This window comes from Ixodes scapularis, unplaced genomic scaffold, assembly GCF_016920785.2.
Source record: "Ixodes scapularis isolate PalLabHiFi unplaced genomic scaffold, ASM1692078v2 PGA_scaffold3__209_contigs__length_174095766, whole genome shotgun sequence".
In the NCBI taxonomy this organism is placed as follows: domain Eukaryota; kingdom Metazoa; phylum Arthropoda; class Arachnida; order Ixodida; family Ixodidae; genus Ixodes; species Ixodes scapularis.
Window position 1 is genome coordinate 55,888,343 of NW_024609868.1, and position 20,216 is coordinate 55,908,558.

General features: G+C 47.6%; 1 protein-coding gene across 1 annotated transcript in view; it reads right to left on the reverse strand.

The window, feature by feature from the left end:
• Window positions 1–15,182, reverse strand: part of LOC115320819 (negative elongation factor B) — a 35,626-nt gene extending 20,444 nt beyond the window's left edge. Inside the window, exons 1-4 of the mRNA XM_029981037.4 lie at window positions 14,416–15,182; window positions 9,379–9,687; window positions 6,252–6,400; window positions 723–825 (exon numbers count right to left, since the gene is read on the reverse strand). Coding sequence (XP_029836897.1) covers window positions 723–825; window positions 6,252–6,400; window positions 9,379–9,687; window positions 14,416–14,835 — 981 coding nt within the window. The 5' untranslated portion in view covers window positions 14,836–15,182. The remainder of the gene's footprint in view (window positions 1–722; window positions 826–6,251; window positions 6,401–9,378; window positions 9,688–14,415) is intronic.
• Between the last annotated feature and the right edge of the window lie 5,034 nt (window positions 15,183–20,216).

Here is a 20,216-nt window from a genome sequence, read left to right on the forward strand (position 1 = left end):
ACGATTTAGTTTAGCGATGTTTCGTCAACAACATTCGTTTTTTTAGTGTTAATGGTAAAAAAGAAATGTAAATATCGCCAAATGCCTCGACAAAACAAAATGTTCGAGAAAAAAAATAAAAAGAAGTAAGCCGGCCCACACCATAAATAGAACCCGGGTCTGACACGTATGAGGCAGACATCTCACCACTAAGTTACGCTACCTCTTCGGAAACTCGCATTGCATCCGCTGCCTATGTTGACGGCGGCAGCGCCTATCTCCAAGCAAGCAAGCAAAACTTTATTTTGTGTAAGGGCCTACGTCCTGGTCTGGACGGCCCGTTCGGCCCATGTCTCGCGGATGGATTCCGTTAGGTTACCGTGTAGCCTTGTTCGTGGGGCAAGGCTCCACAAACCAGCCAATCCGGCGTGCGTGAGCACCGTTGCTAGGGTTTGTATCGCCTGCGCGTTAAAAATATGCCCGCGCGGGTCGGGGGGCAGTGCCCTTAATATTCCTTGGCGCCGCCGGCCTGTGTCTGCTCTGCCCAGTGGCGGCCGTTTCAGGGAGGGCAAAACGCATGCCTTGCCCCCCCACTCTGAGAACTGGGGGGGCAAGTGCCCCCCTTGCCCCCCCGGTTGGTACGCCCACGGCCGTATCTAGTCAAAGATCACAACACATTGCTCGTGCAAACTATTGGGTGCAGCAGACAGTGAAACCCAGCCAGTTCCCTTTCAAATCCTCACCCGTGGTAATCCCTCCATGTTGATCAGGTGGTGAATGATCTTCATAGATGACTGGGCCAGGAAGTTGATGGCATACGGATCGCAGAGGGTCATAGACAGGTCTCTGTGAAAAAGGAGACGGACATCCAAGCCCCAGTCATTAAATGTTGAAAGGTATGCTTTATGCTTATCTGCAACAAGTTATCGTTATGAACATAAAAGGCAATTTAAAAACAAAATTAAAAAACAAAACTGAACACCTCACTTAAAGGGGCCCTGCAATCATATTCAAGCGTCTACCTTTTTGTGGTTTTCACGTCTCTTGGGGTTCGGGCGAGCCAGCGGGCACGGAGAGTAACCAAATATCAGTGCGTCATACTTTAACCAAACAACGCAGAAACCTCCTCCACCTACGAGGGTGACCCGCTTTGCGAAAGAGCACGATATGTGACGTCTTAGGTCCGGGCCTTACTACTGGTTACAGCCGCTAAAAGCATACAAAATATAAGTGTTGCGAACCGTTTCAATTATTATGTATGTAAGTAGTTTTTGTTTAGTATTTTAGATCACAAAAGAAACAAATCCAGTTCATAAAGTACGGACACAAGAAATGACCCGTCGACATACCCGCCACCAAGCGGCGGAAAAAACGGTGCATAGTAGAAAGGGCTAGTGGGATGGGCACCGACGAACGGCGAGCGTACAAAGGTACCAGGTGTACGCGGCGGCGCTGCGGTCGTATACCGGCTCGAGGATCCGACCAGTTCCGAGTGTTCCGAAGGCCTTCGGCGCGGGCCCTGCTAGCGATTTGGCCATTTGGCAGTATGGCAGCGCGAAGTAGCTCCCGTTCTGAACTGATCTTTACCCCCTGTTCGCTGTCGTTTGTTGCCAATGAAGTGTTATGCCGAAATAGTCTTTAATCGCGCAGCAAATGCAATGTGAGCCGCCCTGGCCGTCCGCTTCATACAGCCTATCCAACTCATGCTTTATTGGCTCCCTCTCGAGCTGTCGACACGGAGTGCGACAGCCGTGAGCGCTCGATGAGCTCACTACCTCTCCTCTAGTTCACGGCCACTCAAGCTAGGACCTACATACGTCATGAAGCACATTACTTTTTGCTTGTATTTGTAATTCTAATTTGCCTATAACTTTTAAAATAAACTGAAATTTGAGAAAAGAAAAGCTTCATTAAGTTACTACGTTCAGTGCACTCAGGTTTGGTGCAAATTAAAAACCAGTCATAAATTTGTTGCAGGGCCCCTTTAAGGAAGTCGTTGTACTTGAACTCAACAAAATGCCCATTCCTCTTTCAGATACAATAAAACTTATGTTATGTGCAGTTGGTTCATATCATTTAAAGAGGCCGTGCAATGATATTTGCTTGGAATGTCTTTCACTGTCTACGAGTTTACTGACACTAATGGGACCCAAGTATACTCGCACGCAATGTCACTGACATAAGGAACTCCTCTGTTGCGGTATGATTCCAAGAACAAAAGCAAGCGTGTTTTTGTTCAATCTCTCCTTCGCAAAACTCTATGACGCAGCTGGGCAGTCGCAGTACCGCCCAGTGACGATATTTGAATGTGGCTCATAGGTTAAACCCGAGCATTGCATGAGCACTCGATTCGGGCTCGTGATAATCAATAGTTGAACAAGCATTCAGGTTGTGCCCCGAGTCCAATCGAGGAAATTATGACAATAGCCGAACCATAACAATGTCTGGAACTCAGCATGTGTCCCATGCTTTGCCAACCCCAGCGCGTGGCTGTGATCAATATTGGCGGCATATACTAATCGGCTCCAGATAACGTGGCCACTTGTTCTGGCTGCAAGTTGAAAAGGTGAGCTCTACTCACTTTTTTAAAAAAAAATGTTCTGCAACATTAATTGCGTGTGGTGAAAAATGAATGAGTGTTTCATAGGTCATAAACAATCAGGGATTCAATCTAAGCGGTATCGCACCAAGTAAAAAAATTGATGCATCGCCCTTTGGTTAAAAGCACGAAGTGAAACACGAACGAAACAAGAAACAAGGCGCCTGTCCTTGTCGTACAAGTTTCTTCTTTTGTCCTTGTTTCAGTTCAAGCTTTTATTCTTTCAGATACTCAATTACTTGTCCATAGAATTTCCTTTCCATCAGGCTATTAGAAACTGTGGTAACAAGAAGTCCAGTGGTCATTCTTATAACATCGGGGAGCAAGATTTAGGCTAAGTGTCGAGTTTGACTCACAATGGCCCCCTTTTGCTTAAAGGGCACTTCACTCAATTCCAAAAATTTTAGGCTTATTTGCGATTCCGTTTCCCAAAGCACTACTAAACAGCTCTATGTCTTCGGATTCGCGAAATGTGGAATATTCTTTGTGTAATCTTAATTTAAACATCAGCAGATACCGAAACTTCGGTTGCGTCAGGCAACATTGGTCTCGTGTCGTCAGAGTCATGGCCACGTCACGTCGAACCACGTGGTCTTGTGACGTTCGTGGGGGCAAGGTACAGGACACGTAACGCGGGCAGGCCGCTTGGGATGGCGCAAAAAGTGACGGCCCGGGGGAGAGGGGGAAGGGGAGAAGACTAAAGAGGAGAGGGAGGGCGGAGAAACCGGACATGGGGAACAAGTTGGGAGAAGATGCGTCGGGGGAAGCGAGTCCGCGCGGCAACCGCGCCAGAAAAAGTGCCAGGGAGTGCGCTGGAGAGAGCGCTAGAAACAATGCACCAGAGAAGCACAACGGAAAGGCCTCAGCGCTGGCGTCAGCGCTTAGGCCCCGGGCCCTGAGAAGCCCGGATCGCCTCAACCGCAAGGCCATTCGCTAGCGTCAGCGCTTCCAGCCCCAGAACCCTGTGAGCCCGACCAGAGAAACACAACGGCTACCCACTAGCGTCAGTGCCCCAAGCCCCCAAAACCTGTGAAGCCCGGATCGCCTCAACCACAAGGCCACCCGCTGGCGTGAGCGCTCCAAGCCCCTGAACTCCGTGAGCCCCGGAGCCAACTCGCCCAAGCACCAGCACAGTGACGAACAGCCCGGGACACCAACCCTTCAGAACGCAACGACGGTCGGTGAGCTGCGGGTGGCACCAGCACCGACTGCTATTACTATTAAACAGTAAATACTGTTTTCGCCTCATCTCTCCTCACCTCAGCGTGGGCCCACCACAGCGCGTCTGTGCCTCCCCTACGGGGGCCGTCACAGTATCCTTATGCAACGGCCGGCGAACGTAGAGCAAAGCGCAAGTGTCGTTTGCTCTTCAGTTTTCACCAATGGAGTTTGCTACAACCTCGTGTGGGAACTTGTGAAAGACACCTCCCAGGCTGGTCAACTGGTAATCCGAGCAGGCAGCAACACAACATCGTGAGACTTTGGATCTTTCGACATTCATCGCAGCTAGGCATTGCAGATGCAGCCCGGGCTCACACCGTAAACAAAACGTCCTTCTCAAGCTAGAGCAGCGGCAAGACATAACAAACTTCTCTCAGCCCCAAGGAGCGCGCAGGGCAGCGCAAACTAGTGCATCCGTATTACGGTGATCACGTGGACGCCGTTGAGCCAACACCCGGAGGAGAAACTCATGACGTCATTCATCGTTCAATTTCGCTCCGAGAAGTAAAAACAAACAAAACGTGAAAATGACGTAGACATGCCTCTGACGTAGTGGCTCAATGTTGGCTGCTCCAACTCAGTGGCATTGACTGCGCTGATGATTGCGCCTCGCGGCGCACGCTAGAGTTGGCAGATTTCGGCGACTTGGCTCATTTGAAAGTTTGCTGGCCAGTTTATTAAATATATAGACGGAATTAGATCGTAATTTACATGTGGTCTTCCTATATGATACTGAAGAGGAGTGCATAGTTTTCTAAATATCAAAAATGAAGCGGAGTTGCCCTTTAAAAAAGCCTTATTGCATTGGAGGGGCCTTTGTGCTGAGGGGGTGCTGAAGATGACCACCTTGTATATAACCTATAAAACAATAAATTATTATTTTATCTTTTTTCTTTAAATTAAGCACTTTTTGAAGTTGAAGCAGATTGGGTATGTGGTAAACCAAAATGGCTACAAAAAAAAATAAAGATTTTACTACAGACCTTACTCACAGCAGGTTTGTTAGGTAGATAGCTTATGTGGGCCCCACACAAGCTATCCAATATATGGATTAGTGCATGTCCAGGAAGACAGTTTCTGTGCCATGTCAGAGATGACAATGTGAAAACCATGTTAGCAGGGCCACTGCTTTACGTTCACTGTTCTAGCTGGAAAGGTAGGACCAGTCTGTTTATATTACACGGTTTGACGAGCCGTGAGATCAGCTTTTTGGGTCTTGGATAACTCGGTCGGTTTCATGTTGAGTGAAAGAAGAGCCAGACCCACGGAGGGCATGCTTGAACAAGCAGCAGCAGCATCATGTGTATTTTTTCTTTTCAATAGAATCAGTTGCTAGTTCAGCAGTTGTCCTGTGTTTTCTCCTCTGTCTGTCCTTGTCCCAGTTGTGCTGTAAGTTATGATATCTGTGAAAAGCCTTAATTAAAAAAACAAGAAAAACATGCTTATTAAGCATAAAACAACACCTAAGTGAGTTTTTGTTTTCTTTTTTACGAACAATGAATTTGCACATATTTCATTGTTTGCTAAACTTGGATATGAGGACCTTATATGGCTTACATTGTTGTGAAGAAAAAAAAGAAATTAGATGGTGTTATGGAGAATTTGGCATTGTCGTGAATGTTTCTAGAGGTCTATTTGTAACCAAAATAACTTTTTGTGATGTTTAAGGTTACCGTAGGTGGTACGTGGAAAGCGACTAATGAGCGCGTTATTGACTTGAATGTACCACCGAAAACACAATGATGCGTGTGCGCTGGCAGTGGGGTTTGTGCAAGGTTGTTTATTGTAATTCATAAAAAAAAATAAAAGTAAAACAGCCAACCTCAAGGTGACAGTGCTTTCTTAGCTTACAAAATTCTATAACATTTGGCTGGGAACACACAAGGAAAACTGCAGTGGGTTTTAATGTCTCTGACCCCCCGGAGTGAGAAAAAATCTACACTTGCATGGCGTTTAACAAAAGCCAAGCAAGACTTTTTTGAACTCGGAACTGTACAAACAGGATTCCACGTGGTTTCTGCCAACGCAACAGATGCAACAGATGAGGGTGGTACTGCTGCTGAATGATATTGCTATTGAAGTAACCGAACAACAGTATGCTAGCTGATTGTTTACTGAAATAAGACAAAAGATCACAAAAGACTGCACAGCGGCAGCAGCAAATGAGCGTTGTACGTTCGGTACACCCCACGGGTACTGCCCAAACTTGGAGAACTGCCCGGTTTCTCACCTGCTGTCAGGATCGGGCCATGCCCTCTCCCTCTTTTACCCTGCCCAATTCCTTGCAATGCCCGGAAGTAATAGAATGGCGCTGCCCTGAGAGCATTTCATGGAATGGTCTATAAATGTAGCAAAGTCTGCTGCCCAGTCCAAACCCACCAAGGCAATAGTTTTCTAGCGGCAGAATCTTCAGTGAGCAAACAAAGGGGAGCGGCCGTGTTACGGCACCCACCCGAGCACCTGCTCTTGACCCCGCTTGATGCTGTCCAGAAACCCCTGGAGCTCCCTGGATCGCTTTGTGTCCACATTTTTTTCTCGGATGCAGGCATCCAGACACCAGGTGAACTTGTGGCACGGGTCCACAGCGGTGATGTCCTGAACCTGCCACACACAACAGTCCAAGGGGCATTAGTGCAACTCGTCTGCAATACCCTGTTGCATGTTCAGGGAAGCAGGACGAGCTCCACCCGCAAAGCACTTGCTGTTTCCACTTCCATAGAGCGAACGCCAGTGAGAACTTGCCTCCTCTCTCACCTCCTCTCCAGTATTCACTCTGCTAAAGTGGAAAAAGAGGAGGGCTTTGCACGAGGATCTTGTCCTGCGTTTCTTAAGCTGCAACAGAGTATAAAACTGCAGTATGTTAAGACACTCTACGACCGTGCCGCAAATGCATACACAATCAGAAAGAAGAGAAAGAACTCGACAAGCTCTGCCCTGACATATCAAATTTTTCACAGGAGATAGTTGTTTACCATGTCTTGCCTAAAATAAACAAATATAAATTTCTAGGCTTTATGTTCCAAACCAACAAAGGACATCCGGTATGCCTCTGCAATGAACTGCTGATTAATTCAGATTATCGGGGTCGATCTGCCCTAATGCGTATTAATTTCGACCAGTGACAAATTCTTGCCTATGCACATAGAGGGAGTATCTTAGATCACATGATTGACTTTGTAGACACTGGGAAGAGATCTACTTAAAAGTGCATTTTACATTATTGCTGTACAAAGCACAGCCCTGTGCCTGGAAGTCTCAATACTCAACTGGCAGATTTGGTTCACCTGCCATGCACCTGGGCAAAATACACAGCCATGTTTCACTCGATTAACAAGGACAACCATCTTCACCACACATACTGCAGGTACTATTAAGGCGAAATGAAATGCAAAGGGCAGAACGCATGGCTTTTAATACAAGCTCTGCCTCCTGGAGTTTCCTTGGAACTGATAAAAATGCTCAGCAGAGATGGTGGCTGTGAGTGTGGGAACCGCTATGATGCCTGAAATGCATCTCCGATTGGTATGTCTACCGCATGCGAAAAAGTGGTTCCCCAAATTTCCGCCCGTGGACGTCATAATTTCTCTTGCCGATTGCAATCCTGGTGATGTCATGCAGCAGGTTGCTCTCAAGCTCGACAGAGCACTTAAGCTTCGGCAGCAAGGAGTTGGGACAGCACGACGACGGCGACTGTGTTATTCTTCCCCGCCTTTTGTTTTTCACCAGACCTTCTATCGCCAACCACCAGGACCACAACGTCCGATCGCATATTACTCAGTCTTCTGCGACATCCTTTGTTGCAACTTTGGGACCACTTTCGAGGCACGAATGGAATAGGACGCCAAACACACCAGCCGGAGTTGCGTACCAATCACTGTAGACCTCCAGATAGCAAGGTCGTAGTGCCGGTTTTTCTATATTGCCTACAAGCACCGAGTGCTTGACGCAGACCATACACGAGCGCTGCGTCAGCTTTCAATCGAGACTCACGTTCCCACTGACCGAATGCCAGTCCCAGCCAAATGCCAACTCGGCAGTCGTATCCAATCTCTATCCCACCCTGGTCGGTCGTAGGAAACACGTGAAAACCAGTGCCACAGCCCCACTGCCCAAGAGCTGCTGGTAGGTCTCGCACCCTCTCAGCCCCCATCTCAACCGAGCGTTTTTTTTTAGTTTCCACAGATCTCCGGGTGCGCAGCATGAATAGAAACCGACGTGTTCTGCTGCCCATGTTTCCTTCAGACCTGACAATACATCGCTCGACAGCGGTGCTATACTTCGTTTTAGCTTAAGTCCAGACGTAGCCGAAGCTACAAATTAACGGGACCAATCAAGCAGCATCAAAAGCATTAGTCACCGGGCTTTTTTTGTATATGGTTGGTCCAGCTATGATAGACCACATACAGAAACATGACGAACACCATGATGGGGCGCTTTAGAAGCTGTCTGATTGGTCCCATCAGCTCATGGCGTCGGCTGCATCTGAACTTATGACGCATTCACACTAGCGGTTGAGTTGCCTTTACGAAGCGTTTGCAGATGCAGTTCGCGAGTACCCCGTTCAGACACACCTAGAGGTGGTTGGCGGTTTCGTGGCGATTACGCGTGACCTTTCGAGACTTGCATTTGGCAACCCTGTTTCACCATCCAAAGTCCACTTTAATCCACTGTCCAAAGCCAAGATATTGCTACTTTGGCACTCTGAAGATTTTTCTTCAGGATGTTCGCACGCATCACGAGTTCAGGCAGCGAAAAAAGAGACATGCACCCACAAAACCCGCCTGCGATTCCGTCGAGTTCGCCTACAAGCAAAGCCCAGCTGGGAGTGCCTTGCTGACTCAGAAGTAAATGTCCCAACCCTTTCTTCAAAGTGGACCCTTCCTGCTGACATTTCAGTCGATCAAAGGCGGGTTCCGACATTCTACGGGCAAAGACTAACAAGGCAGCGAACAATGGGCTGTGGCACCCGGAATAATAAACAAACACTTACCCGAACCAAATCACTGAAGCGAATCCCATTAAGATTATGAATCAATTCTTTTCGCAGCAGATTCAAGTGACAAACGTGAACATCACATTTCATTGCTGATTTGTCTGCTGTAACGTTAGGACTACAGCGCTTGGACGCCTCCCCAGCAACAGATGTCATCTTGTTTCAAAAGCCACCGACATCATGTCAGCGTCGCGTTGCGATTGGTTGCCATTTCGCGGTTCGGGCAAATCGGTCCTGTAGCGGTCGGCAAAAACGCGCTCCAACCGCTCGATCCCACCCGCTTTGCGGTTGAGAATGAGCGGATCTGCTTCTAATGTGAATGCACCATTCAGGTGAAACAAGGTATACATGAGCAAGTTGGCAGGATGAGACAAAAACCCGGTGACTTTAGTGTTATACTATTGTTGAAATATGGCCGAGTTGTTCATGTATTAAAGAACTAAAAACAGCACGAAGACTGACAAAGGAAGAGCAGAAGTACGCGAACAGAGCTGTGTTTGTGTATTTCGGCTCGTCCTACTTTCAGCTCTGTGCTGTTTTTAACGGCTTCAGAGTTAACCCCACTAGCCGAGAGGGTAGTTCCAACCTCGAGGTCGTGCAGTGCCATGAGCAGTTCGACGCGCAGGGTGCAGTAGTGAGAGTTGCGCGTCCTGAGGAAGAGGGTGCGCAGGAACTGGAGCACCATGTCGTAGAGCACCACGTTGCGCCCCACCATGACCAGCAGCTTCTGGAGGACGGGCCCCTGGCGACGCTGTTTGGGTGACGGCCCGAAGAAGGCCACGTCGGCCGGCCCGGACCACAGGGCCTCCTCCTTGTCCCGGATGTACTGGGACAGCAGGGGAAGCACCTCGTCCCCGAACAGGCTCTGGTGCTCCTGCCAGATCTGACGTTTCACCTGCACACGGGCCACTCGGTCAGTTCCAGCGCACAAAACAGATGCAAAGCAGGTGATCGTGGAAATGAAGAGTGAATGCTGTTCCAAGAAGTCTTGATACTTGAGAGGGTGAGTCAGGGGTGAATTTATGCTTCAGGTTTGGGAGGAGGAGGGGGGGGGGGGTGATATATGACGTTACGGCTGAGATGTTGGCTAGATTGTCACCAAAAACTAAACGTTTGGCTGGTGTATATAAATTTTTTCACTAAAGGAAGCTGACGAAGGGCTTGGTCGGGGGGGGGGGGGGGGGAGTAAGGGGGGTGTTCACCATTGCTAACTCTAATATTGAGTGCACAACACTGATAATGCAAAAAAAAAAACACGGTCTTTTTTTTTTGGGGGGGGGGGGGGGGGGACATTTGCGAGTTACGGCGGTCAAACGACAGCCATTACTCTCCAACCGATTTTTCGTACCGGTCGCTGAGTTGACAAGCCAATCAGTGACCTCTAGGAAGTGATGCATGGCGTGTCGGGCTGGCATACATCTGGCACTCCTACATTTTTGTGTAAGATGCAGCCTACATGTCAGCCCAATGCTTCGGTTTGCAGCAGCAGCCATGAGCTCTACGCAGCGGCTCTGAACAATGCCGCTTGAGACTACCCATTTCTTTATAGCAAGCAGCACCCCGATTCGAACGAGCACCTGAAAACAAGACAGCCTGGCAGCAAATTTGTGCCTCTTTTGGCTTGACAAGTACAAACTGTACCATGCAAGTTTGAGTGAGTGCATGTTGATGTAGCAGTTTGTTTTCATTGTAAGGTTTCAAAGGACCTAGGCAAAATTACTAGGTAGTTATTATCTTACGCCAAAAAAGCAACAAATGTGTAGCTCTATGACAACGAAAATGAGAAAGCAGTAAAAAGTAAATCTGAGCTGTGACGGGATGAACGGAATCGATGGCCGCTCCCAAGAGTTACCGAGAAGTGACTCGGCAGTTGCGAATCACAGATCGCACACAGAGTGGATGTCGGTGGTTGCTACAGACCTTTTCACCCTTCATCGCACGGGCGCTGCCATCTTGGAACCACGTGACGCCGCCTTCAAATCACCACTCCTCTCTCCCCTCCGCGCCTTGGTGAAGGAATTGTATTCGTTTCTTTTCATTGTGTTTAACAACAATTTTTTTTAGTGATGGGCCAAACTTTTGCCGAATCTCGAGATTCAGCAAAGCCAAATTTTTGCCCAACTTTTCCAAAGATTCGACAAATAATGAATGGATGCTGATGGCTGTACCCTTCATAACGGGCGGTAGCTCGCTCCACATAGCTTAGAAGCTAAGAGCAATAAGTATGATTTCTTTACTTCGCCAATTTGCTTACCCTCTGCAATTTCGGAACTATCACCGGGCAGTGTGGGATATCACCAGGATGGCCTTTGGAGGATCGGACAAAAAAACTAAAAACATCAACCCCCACCTCTACCCCCGGCGAGGAAGTCCCCGATTTTCCTCTGGTCAAGCCTAGTTGGCGTTAGCCCGGCACCAGGCCCACTGGGAGACAGGGTGGACACTTAGGGCCGGAGCCACGCAAGAGGGAGTTCCAATTTTTCTCTGTCCCACCTGTCCCCAGCTATGTCAGTGAATTGAACGTCATTCAATTCTCCCTAGATAATATCCACCAGTCTTCAATCTCCTCTTAGTTATTAAAATGCACTCATCATCCATCCTTCCATTCTCGTTTGCAAACCCCGGCGCTCCGGCTAAATCTGTCGCCCCCTCCGGGAGGGCAGGAGCAAGCCCTGTGCACCTCAAGACAACATGTTCTATTGTCTCGTCTTCCCCTTGGCATATGGGCACAGCGCGTAGTCCAATCTCGTTCAGTTCAAGTTCTGCGAATGTTGTTTCGATTTAGCATCTGATCAATTCCTTTGCCTCCTTGCCCTTTACAGTGAACCCCTCGTGTGTGGTCAGTGAACAATGAAATCCTTCTGTTCTTTCCTGTGCATCGATGCCTATCTTACTCTCAATGGCAGGCAGCACATAATGTGCATATCTTTTGAAATTTAGCCCTATATGTCTTCGTCCTCAAAACTCCCGTTCTCGCCTCAAACAGTAAAAAAAACTTCTCAGTGAATTATAACGCGCATTTTCCTTTTTTAAAGCAGCTGTGCAACGATTTTAACGTTGAAAGAATTGGCATCTTCTGTTTTCGATATTGTTCACCTTGTCACAATGACAGAAAACACACCCCCTTTCATTGAAATGTTGCGATTCCGCCGCGTAATAGCGAGGCAAAACTTAGAATATTCCCAGACCTGCAGCCGCAAGCGGCGGCCATGAGAAACACGCGGCGTGACGTCAATGGGGAATCTTGTAGAAAGACAAAGCAAGTTGTGCGAATACCTGCTCGATAAAAGGTAACTTTTCTATAAATCTTGTCGTTCCAACATAAATATAAATGCGTCAAAGACCTGGTATCATCAACAAAACTTTTATTATACAAAGTTTTAGTGCCGCCATCTATCCTAGGTCCACAAAACTATCAGCTTCCCTTTCTTAATTATATTCTCATGTTCCTCTAGATATTTCGTTCCCTCATTGAGATTCGGCAAAAATACATTGTTGCCAGACCTAAAAGGTGACATAATGCTTTATTCAAGCCAAAAATGTTTTCAGGTCTTTTTCTTTTTTTAATGCATATTGATGCAGGTATTACTAAATAAGGTGATATTCTACAAGCTAATTGCATCCGTGTCATTCTGGTGTGTTTACTGGCAATTTTAAAGTGACTTCTTGCAGAAGTGGTGTGACAATAGAGTTGGGTAGTGGCAGGCGCAGTAACGATACATGAATTTCGGTTTTAAGGCCTCATCAGCGCAAGCCTGCAAGTGTGTATTGTTGAAATAAAGGTGGCAACACTGTGTTTTTATTTTTTCTGCGAGTTACCGTTTCGGGCACGAAAATGAATGCAACGGCTGCTGAGCTTTCATCAGAATAGATAACAGTATTATTGCAAATATGCATGTTTTTTCATTTGAGTCACTTCAGCTTTGCATGAAAGTGCGCGTCCCCTATTCGCAACGTCTCGTTTTTAACTTTTAAGATGCCGGTTTCTGATGTTGGGACACACCAGTCAATTAGGAAGATGGGAAGAGTTAGGAATGCTGGATGTGCAACACCGCGAAATATTGCAAATTGAAAAGCAATATTATTTTGTTTTGGCCCAAACTTCTAGCGAGCCGAAAACAAGATTGCTACAATGGCAAGGGGAGCTTTAAAGTTCTTGTCAGTCAATGTTACAACTACCTCGTGCATCACTGGAAAGATCAAATGAAAATCATATCTCAAATGTACCACATCATTTGTCACTTGCACAATGGACCATGTCGTTTCTGCAGCAATTTCTGGTCAATCTTGTGTTCTTGAGGCAGAAAATAATGAAGATAACTACACTCACAAAGGCTGACACACACAGAGTTACCATGTCACCTACTCTGCACCTCACCATAACCGCTGGTACACTACACTGTACGATAATAACCGCATGAGCACACGGCATCCATTTGCAATCCATGGCGCCATCGCGTTCTCACGCGTGCACAAACATTTGCCTATTTTTGCGAAATCTTTGCAAACTTCCCTTCAAAAGTTTGGCATGTGCCGAACTTGAAGTTCGGCGTTCGGCAGGTTCCGTCCATCACTAAATCTTTTGTCTTGATTTGTGAAGAATCGTCTAATATTTATTTTTACTAATTAACTGCATGCCATCATTATGTGCACAACGTCTGCACTTCTTTTTATAACAGGGTATGACTATTTGCATCGTCGGCGTACCGGATACGCTTGAGGGATGGAATCAGCGTTAGCAGTGGCGCACATTGAGTATGTAGATGTCTCCAAGTCAGATGAGGGTTGAGAGGCCAAGAGCAAGATATATTTATGATCATGCATTTATGATCTTATAGAAGATATAGTGAACAGAAGTAGTCACTATGTGTGTTTCTTGAAAGCATTGTGCCCTGCCTTCATAACAAATCCAAAACAGTTGCTTTTGATTATATGGGGGAATCATTTTTGCAGTATAAACATTCGCTTGATCTGTTTAGTCATGAATTTAAAGAACATATATATTGTGCACGGTCTCATGTCTCCAGTCATTAAATTTTCTGAAGATATCCAATTCAATTAGTTTACTTTGACACAAAGGGTAGGCTCCCTCGTTAAAAAATGTGCCAAAGACAGCTTGTGAGCGCCTGACAACAGCGCCCCGTCCGCATGGAATTACTTGAGTGCAGCGTTGTCGATGTAACAGAGATGAGTGCGCAGACATCTACTGCCTAGTAGGCAAACAATTGCTAGCTGTCTACCTGTGTGCGTGATGGTTTCTGCACCATGCATGTAATTAGACACGCAAATGATGGGCAATATATACACCACCCTGCCTCATCCTTTTTCGAAATAGTGCGATATGGAAGGAATCCTGTAGATTTCATAATATTCGGAGCACCAAACCAGTGAGAGAGGGAGAGAAAAAAAGTCGAGACGTCGCCACGTGGCCTACAACGGTGGCAATGCGGTAATCTCATTACTGAGTGTCTTCTCGTGACCAGCTGTAAATGGCATATTTACTACGCCCAGGCTAACTGCCGCCAGAAGCGTGAATCACGTGTATTCGCTGGGCGGGAAGGGGAGAACGCGAAAATCCCGACACGTTCTCCTAGAGTAGCCATCGAAGCCCAAGAGCCCTCACCTGGACGTCGCACTCCTTGTAGAGCGTCTTGTCGCTCACCAGCTGCTTGAGGTACTTCTCGTCGACGTGCTCCATGTTCTTGAGGATGCACATGACGACCGGCCTGAGCGCAGGCACCCGGATCACGGGAAAGCTTTTCTGTAGAAGCTCGCGTAGCTTCTTCTCGCGGCCCTCTTGCTTGCCCAAGTTTTCGATCTGCTGGAGCAGCCGCTCCTTGAGCTCGTCGAGCACGGACGTGTGGAATTCCAGCCTGCAGACCCCGTGCAGGTCGAGCAAAGGCAACATCGGACGGAGAGACGGCAACAGGATGCCATTTTCTTCTTGAAACTCTTCGATTGCGCGTAGGGGATCGGAACAGTTCGTTAGAGCTTCGCGAAGAAACTCCCTGCCGGGAATTCCCACTTCTTCGAGGCCCGCCATGCTTAGCAGGCCTCCTTGGGCTGCTGGGTGGGCAGCAGGTTGAAGCGCCTTTTCACCAAGATTCGGTAGCGGGAGAAGCGGTCGTCCGGCGAGAAGCGCGACGGGTGCGCCGACAGTGTCGGCTTCCCAGTTGGGGAGACGTGCTTCAGCGTGTAAACACGGTTGCCGCTCTCGTCCAGGTAGTACATCAGAAGCATCGTAGAACAGGAGTAGAACAGCGAGCGAGCCCTGATTGAAAGAAAGGCACACAAGCGCGGCAACCGACGCCACACACGCGTAGCAAAAAAAAAAGTGCAACACACGAGGCGTCTTCTTCCCTGGATTGGATTGTCTAGATTCTAGATTGGCTAAATGCCAATGCCAGAGCGGCCAGAGGCCAGAGCCGATTAATGCAAATGGTTGTAGCCTTCATAACAGGCGGTAGCTTGCGCCATCTAGCCAATCTAGCCTAGAAATCGAAAGTTGTCGTGTTGCACCTTAGAATTTGAACGCGAACCGCTGCGTGAGAGTTTTCGACATTGTGCGGTAAGATATTTCGTGTTTTATAAGATTAATTATATTTAAGCAAAGTAACTAAGGCAGTTATCGAGCTCGGGGAACCAGCAATCACGATCGCAGGTGTAGAATCAGTGAAATCAGGCCACCGTGATTCAGGCGTATTGTAGGCCGTAAAGCGAAACTAAAATAACGGACAACAGACGCGCGTTATGTGGAGATGCAGCCTGCCGAGGAGATTGAAGATCAGCGTTGTGGGGGCGCTGCGAGATCAAGCAAGGGCAAGGGAGTAAAGGTGGGTGAGGAGGAGTGGCAAATCCCGTGTAGAGCACTATATAGCTCCTACGGAGCAGAGTAACGCAATCCTTTGAACCCCGTGTTTTGCCGACAACATGGCCGACAGAGCGGCTCGGCGCGAGTCACGTGGTACTCAGGGTTCCAGGAGGCGGCCCGCCCTATGGGAGAATACATGGAGATCGACACAACACGGCTGATTAAAAAATGAACGGCGAGTTCACACTTTTCAAAACTAGTCTGTCGTGAAGTTAGTAAAGCACTAAACACATTATCAAAGTTTTAACAATATCGGATGCGTGTGCAAATTTTGAGAAGGCAATTTCCAAGGCAATGGCGTTTGAAGCAGACGATTTTTGCTCGCAGCGGAGATGGGCTTTTCGGGTTGGCCGGAGCGGGTCACGTGAATGGTGTGACGTCGCCGTGTCGTCTGCTGCATGATGCCGCTCAGGCAATTTTTAAAAAAAAAGTCAGGTCCTTGCGGGGCACGAAACTTAGCGCAAAGTATTCTAAAGTGTTCCATTATTATGTCAAAAATGATTTCGATTCCGTACATTCCCACAATACTGGAGAAACAACGATTTTCTCACGTTCTCCATGCATTTCTGACCGCAGTTGGAACCTCCGGGCGTTCGCCGCTACTCGCCGAGAGGCGGCGTTCTAGATTGCGCTACTCTGCTCCGAAGGAGCTATATAGTGCTCTAATCCCGTGCGCCGACTAGAGCACTATATAGCTCCTTCGGAGCAGAGTAGCGCAATCTAGAACGCCGCCTCTCGGCGACTAGCGGCGAACGCCCGGAGGTTCCAACTGCGGTCAGAAATGCATGGAGAACGTGAGAAAATCGTTGTTTCTCCAGTATTGTGGGAATGTACGGAATCGCAATCATTTTTGACATAATTTTGGAACACTTTAGAATAATTTGCGCTAAGTTTTGTGCCCCGCAAGGACCTGACTTTTTTAAAAAAATTGCCTGAGAGGCATCATGCAGCAGACGACACGGCGACGTCACACCATTCACGTGACCCGCTCCGGCCAACCCGAAAAGCCCATCTCCGCTGCGAGCAAAAATCGTCTGCTTCAAACGCCATTGCCTTGGAAATTGCCTTCTCAAAATTTGCACACGCATCCGATATTGTTAAAACTTTGATAAAATGTTTAGTGCTTTACTAACTTCACGACAGACTAGTTTTGAAAAGTGTGAACTCGCCTTTCATTTTTTAATCAGCCGTGTTGTGTCGATCTCCATGTATTCTCCCATAGGGCGGGCCGCCTCCTGGAACCCTGAGTACCACGTGACTCGCGCCGAGCCGCTCTGTCGGCCATGTTGTCGGCAAAACACGGAGTTCAAAGGATTGCGCTACTCTGCTCCGTAGGAGCTATATAGTGCTCTAGCGCCGACATCCTGGGTCCCGAGTGAACGATCGCAAAAGAGAGCGACAGAACACGAGAGAAAGAAAGCAACGTTGCCATGGTAAACACGAAGAGTGAAAACTCTCAGCATATAAACAGTGATAATTTAACGTTGTAAACTAAATTCTGAGCTATTCTAACGCTTATAAAAAGCAATAAAGTCATTACGCTGCATTAACTTCCCTTCTGTCGAAATCTCGGAAATCTGGTGGTTGCGCAGTTTCGTATTCCTCAACCGCGCCCAGCCGCGCCCCACCAGCGAAGCCGGGTATATGGTTTAGTTTAGCGTTAACGCGAGGCCGTACATCTGCGCGCTATGCAAAAAGAAACCTTCGAAAAGAACGCGAGTATCTTTCCACCGGTAAGTTCGTGGATTGTTGAAGTTCACGAAACTGCTCTGCTGATGTAACCGTGTTTGGGACCCAGAGGGTCTGCCTGCATGGTCCGCCGCTTGCGGCAGCTAGAGCACTATATAGCTCCTACGGAGCAGAGTAGCGCAATCCTTTGAACTCCGTGTTTTGCCGACAACATGGCCGACAGAGCGGATCGGCGCGAGTCACGTGGTACTCCGAGTTCACACTTTTCAAAACTAGTCTGTCGTGAATTTAGTAAAGCACTAAACATTTTACCAAAGTTTTAATGATATCGGATGCGTGTGCAAATTTTGAGAAGGTTATTTCCAAGTCAATGGCGTTTGAAGCAGACGATTTTTGCTCGCAGCGGAGATGGGCTTTTCGGGTTGGCCGGAGCGGGTCACGTGAATGGTGTGACGTCGCCGTGTCGTCTGCTGCATGATGCCGCTCAGGCAATTTTTTTTTAAAAAGTCACGTCCTTGCGGGGCACAAAACTTAGCGAAAATTATTCTAAAATGTTCCATTATTATGTCAAAAACGATTGCCGTTCCGTACATCCCCACAATACTGAAGAAACAACGATTTTCTCACGTTCTCCATGCATTTCTGACCGCACTTGGAACCTCTGGGCGTTCGCCACTAGTCGCCGAGAGGCGGCGTTCTAGATTGCGCTACTCTGCTCCGAAGGAGCTATATAGTGCTCTAGCGGCAGCCAGAATGTATGGGAAAATGGCGGACCTTTTCCTCTAGATTTAGTATATGATCTCTATGAGCAAGGGTGACCACCCGTCCCGCGCAGTGGTCCCGCGACTCGCGGGACTGTCCCGCATTGAAGGCTCGTGTCCCGTGTCCCGCGAGAAAATCCCAAATCAACAAAATGCTCGCATTTTACACTGTCGTAAAATTCACTCCGCAACTCACGGTGCTGCCGAACAACGGGGTAGGGGGAAGTGCGGAGGTCGCTAGTAATTGTGTGAATCGAAATGGTACGCCATGTTCTATGATCTATCCAAGCATTGCGGGAAGCGACTGTCGTTCTTGCAAGAGGACCGACGCGCATGCGCCATATTCTGCCTCTCCCTTTGGTGGGAAAATGTTGTACGAAAAAGTTCTCGCCAAAAGTTTAAACATAAAATATTTTAATTATTTTCAAATTGCCATGCCAATGCGAAAAGTATGCTGTGGATTTTCTTTTTTTTTTCTTTTTTTTTTTTTTTAGTGAAGGCAGCCACACATGCAACGGTCGAAAAATAACATAATGTTAAAAATTTGTGTAGCACCATGCCAATACGAAAGGTTTGCTGTGGATTTCCTTTTCTTTTTTTCTTTTGTAGTGAAAGCAGCCATACATGCAACGGTCGAAAAAGAACATAATGTTACAAATTTGTGTAGCACCATGCCAATGCGAAAGGTTTGCAGTGGATTTCTTGTTTTTTTTTTACTGAATGCAGCCACACATGCAACGGTCAAAAAAGATCATAATGTTACAAATTTGTGTAGTACCATGTTGATAGGAGTAAGCGTTGACAGGAAACAATAACCAGAAAAATATTTACTGTTTCTTGTTTCCATTTGATGCATTGAGTTCTGATACAGTCGATTTTTAGGTTTTCAACTTCGGCACATATACCATCTTTGGCATTCAAAATAATCTATCACTGGTAGTGAAAATTATTTGAGCTTAATTACTGCAATACAATTAGCAGGTGTATAAACAGTACGGAATAATAAATGTGTTAACAGAGCCATGGTTCGTTGTGTGCGTCTTAATAAATCCCCCCCCCCCCCCCCCCACCCCCCCCGCACCTCTCTCTGCCCCGCGTGTCCCGCATTTCACTAGCAGGAAGGTGGTCACCGTAAATCAAGCCCAGGTGCCGACGGGTCACTTTGCGGAAACCTTCTTACTTGAAGAGGCCCGGCTTCGATCAGAACGGGAGTGACCAAGGCCAGAAACACCTTGAAAGCGCTTGATATCAAGATTTTATATCGGATGCGAGATATCGTCTGATACGACGCAATTGGCTGCTGCCAGCCGCCGCGAGTTGACTCGGGAAATATGGGAACTGGGCAACAGCCATTGTCGACGTTCATAACGCTGTGCGACGACTGTGGGGGATGTACATACCGTCACAGAGGAGGTGGGACCAAATGAAAACAAGCGCGACGCGGAAAAAAGTGCCTGCAAGCCATGCGCAAAATTCACACAATTTAAAAAAATAAGCAGGACAAAAAAAAAAAAAAAAAAGAACAGAGGAGGCCATCGAGAGGCGCACACGAGAGGTACCAGATTCGGGAACGAAATGGGATAGGGCCAGGCGGGGCAGGTGGGGAAAGAGGGGGGGGGGGGGGGGTGGTAGAGGAAATTTATTTACACACAACGAACCGAGGCTCTATTAACACATTATTATACGGAAAGCGCGAAGGTCACTGGTAATCGTATGAATCAAAATTGTACGCCATTTTCTATCCAAGCAGTGCGAGAGGGGGGCCCTACACCAGGAGCTTACAGAAAGGATATATTGGGTGATTCAATGAGACGGCAGGCTCTTTAAATCGACCGGAAATTTCGGTTTCTTAACCTAACGCGCTACGACTTTGTACAGCGTTGCCCACAGACGGTGCTTTTTTTTCTTTTTTTTGTAAAATTTGCAAAGAGCGAGTTTACCTGAGGAAAAAGTAAAGAGAGAAAAAGGCTTAGCTCCTATGGAAACGCAGCGACGCCAGCGGTCTTCAAACAACACGGCGCCGTTTCGCACGGGAGACAAGAGATGGCGCAAGCGGTCGCGACGCCCACTGTCGCCGACGAACGAGCAGACGACGCCGAGATC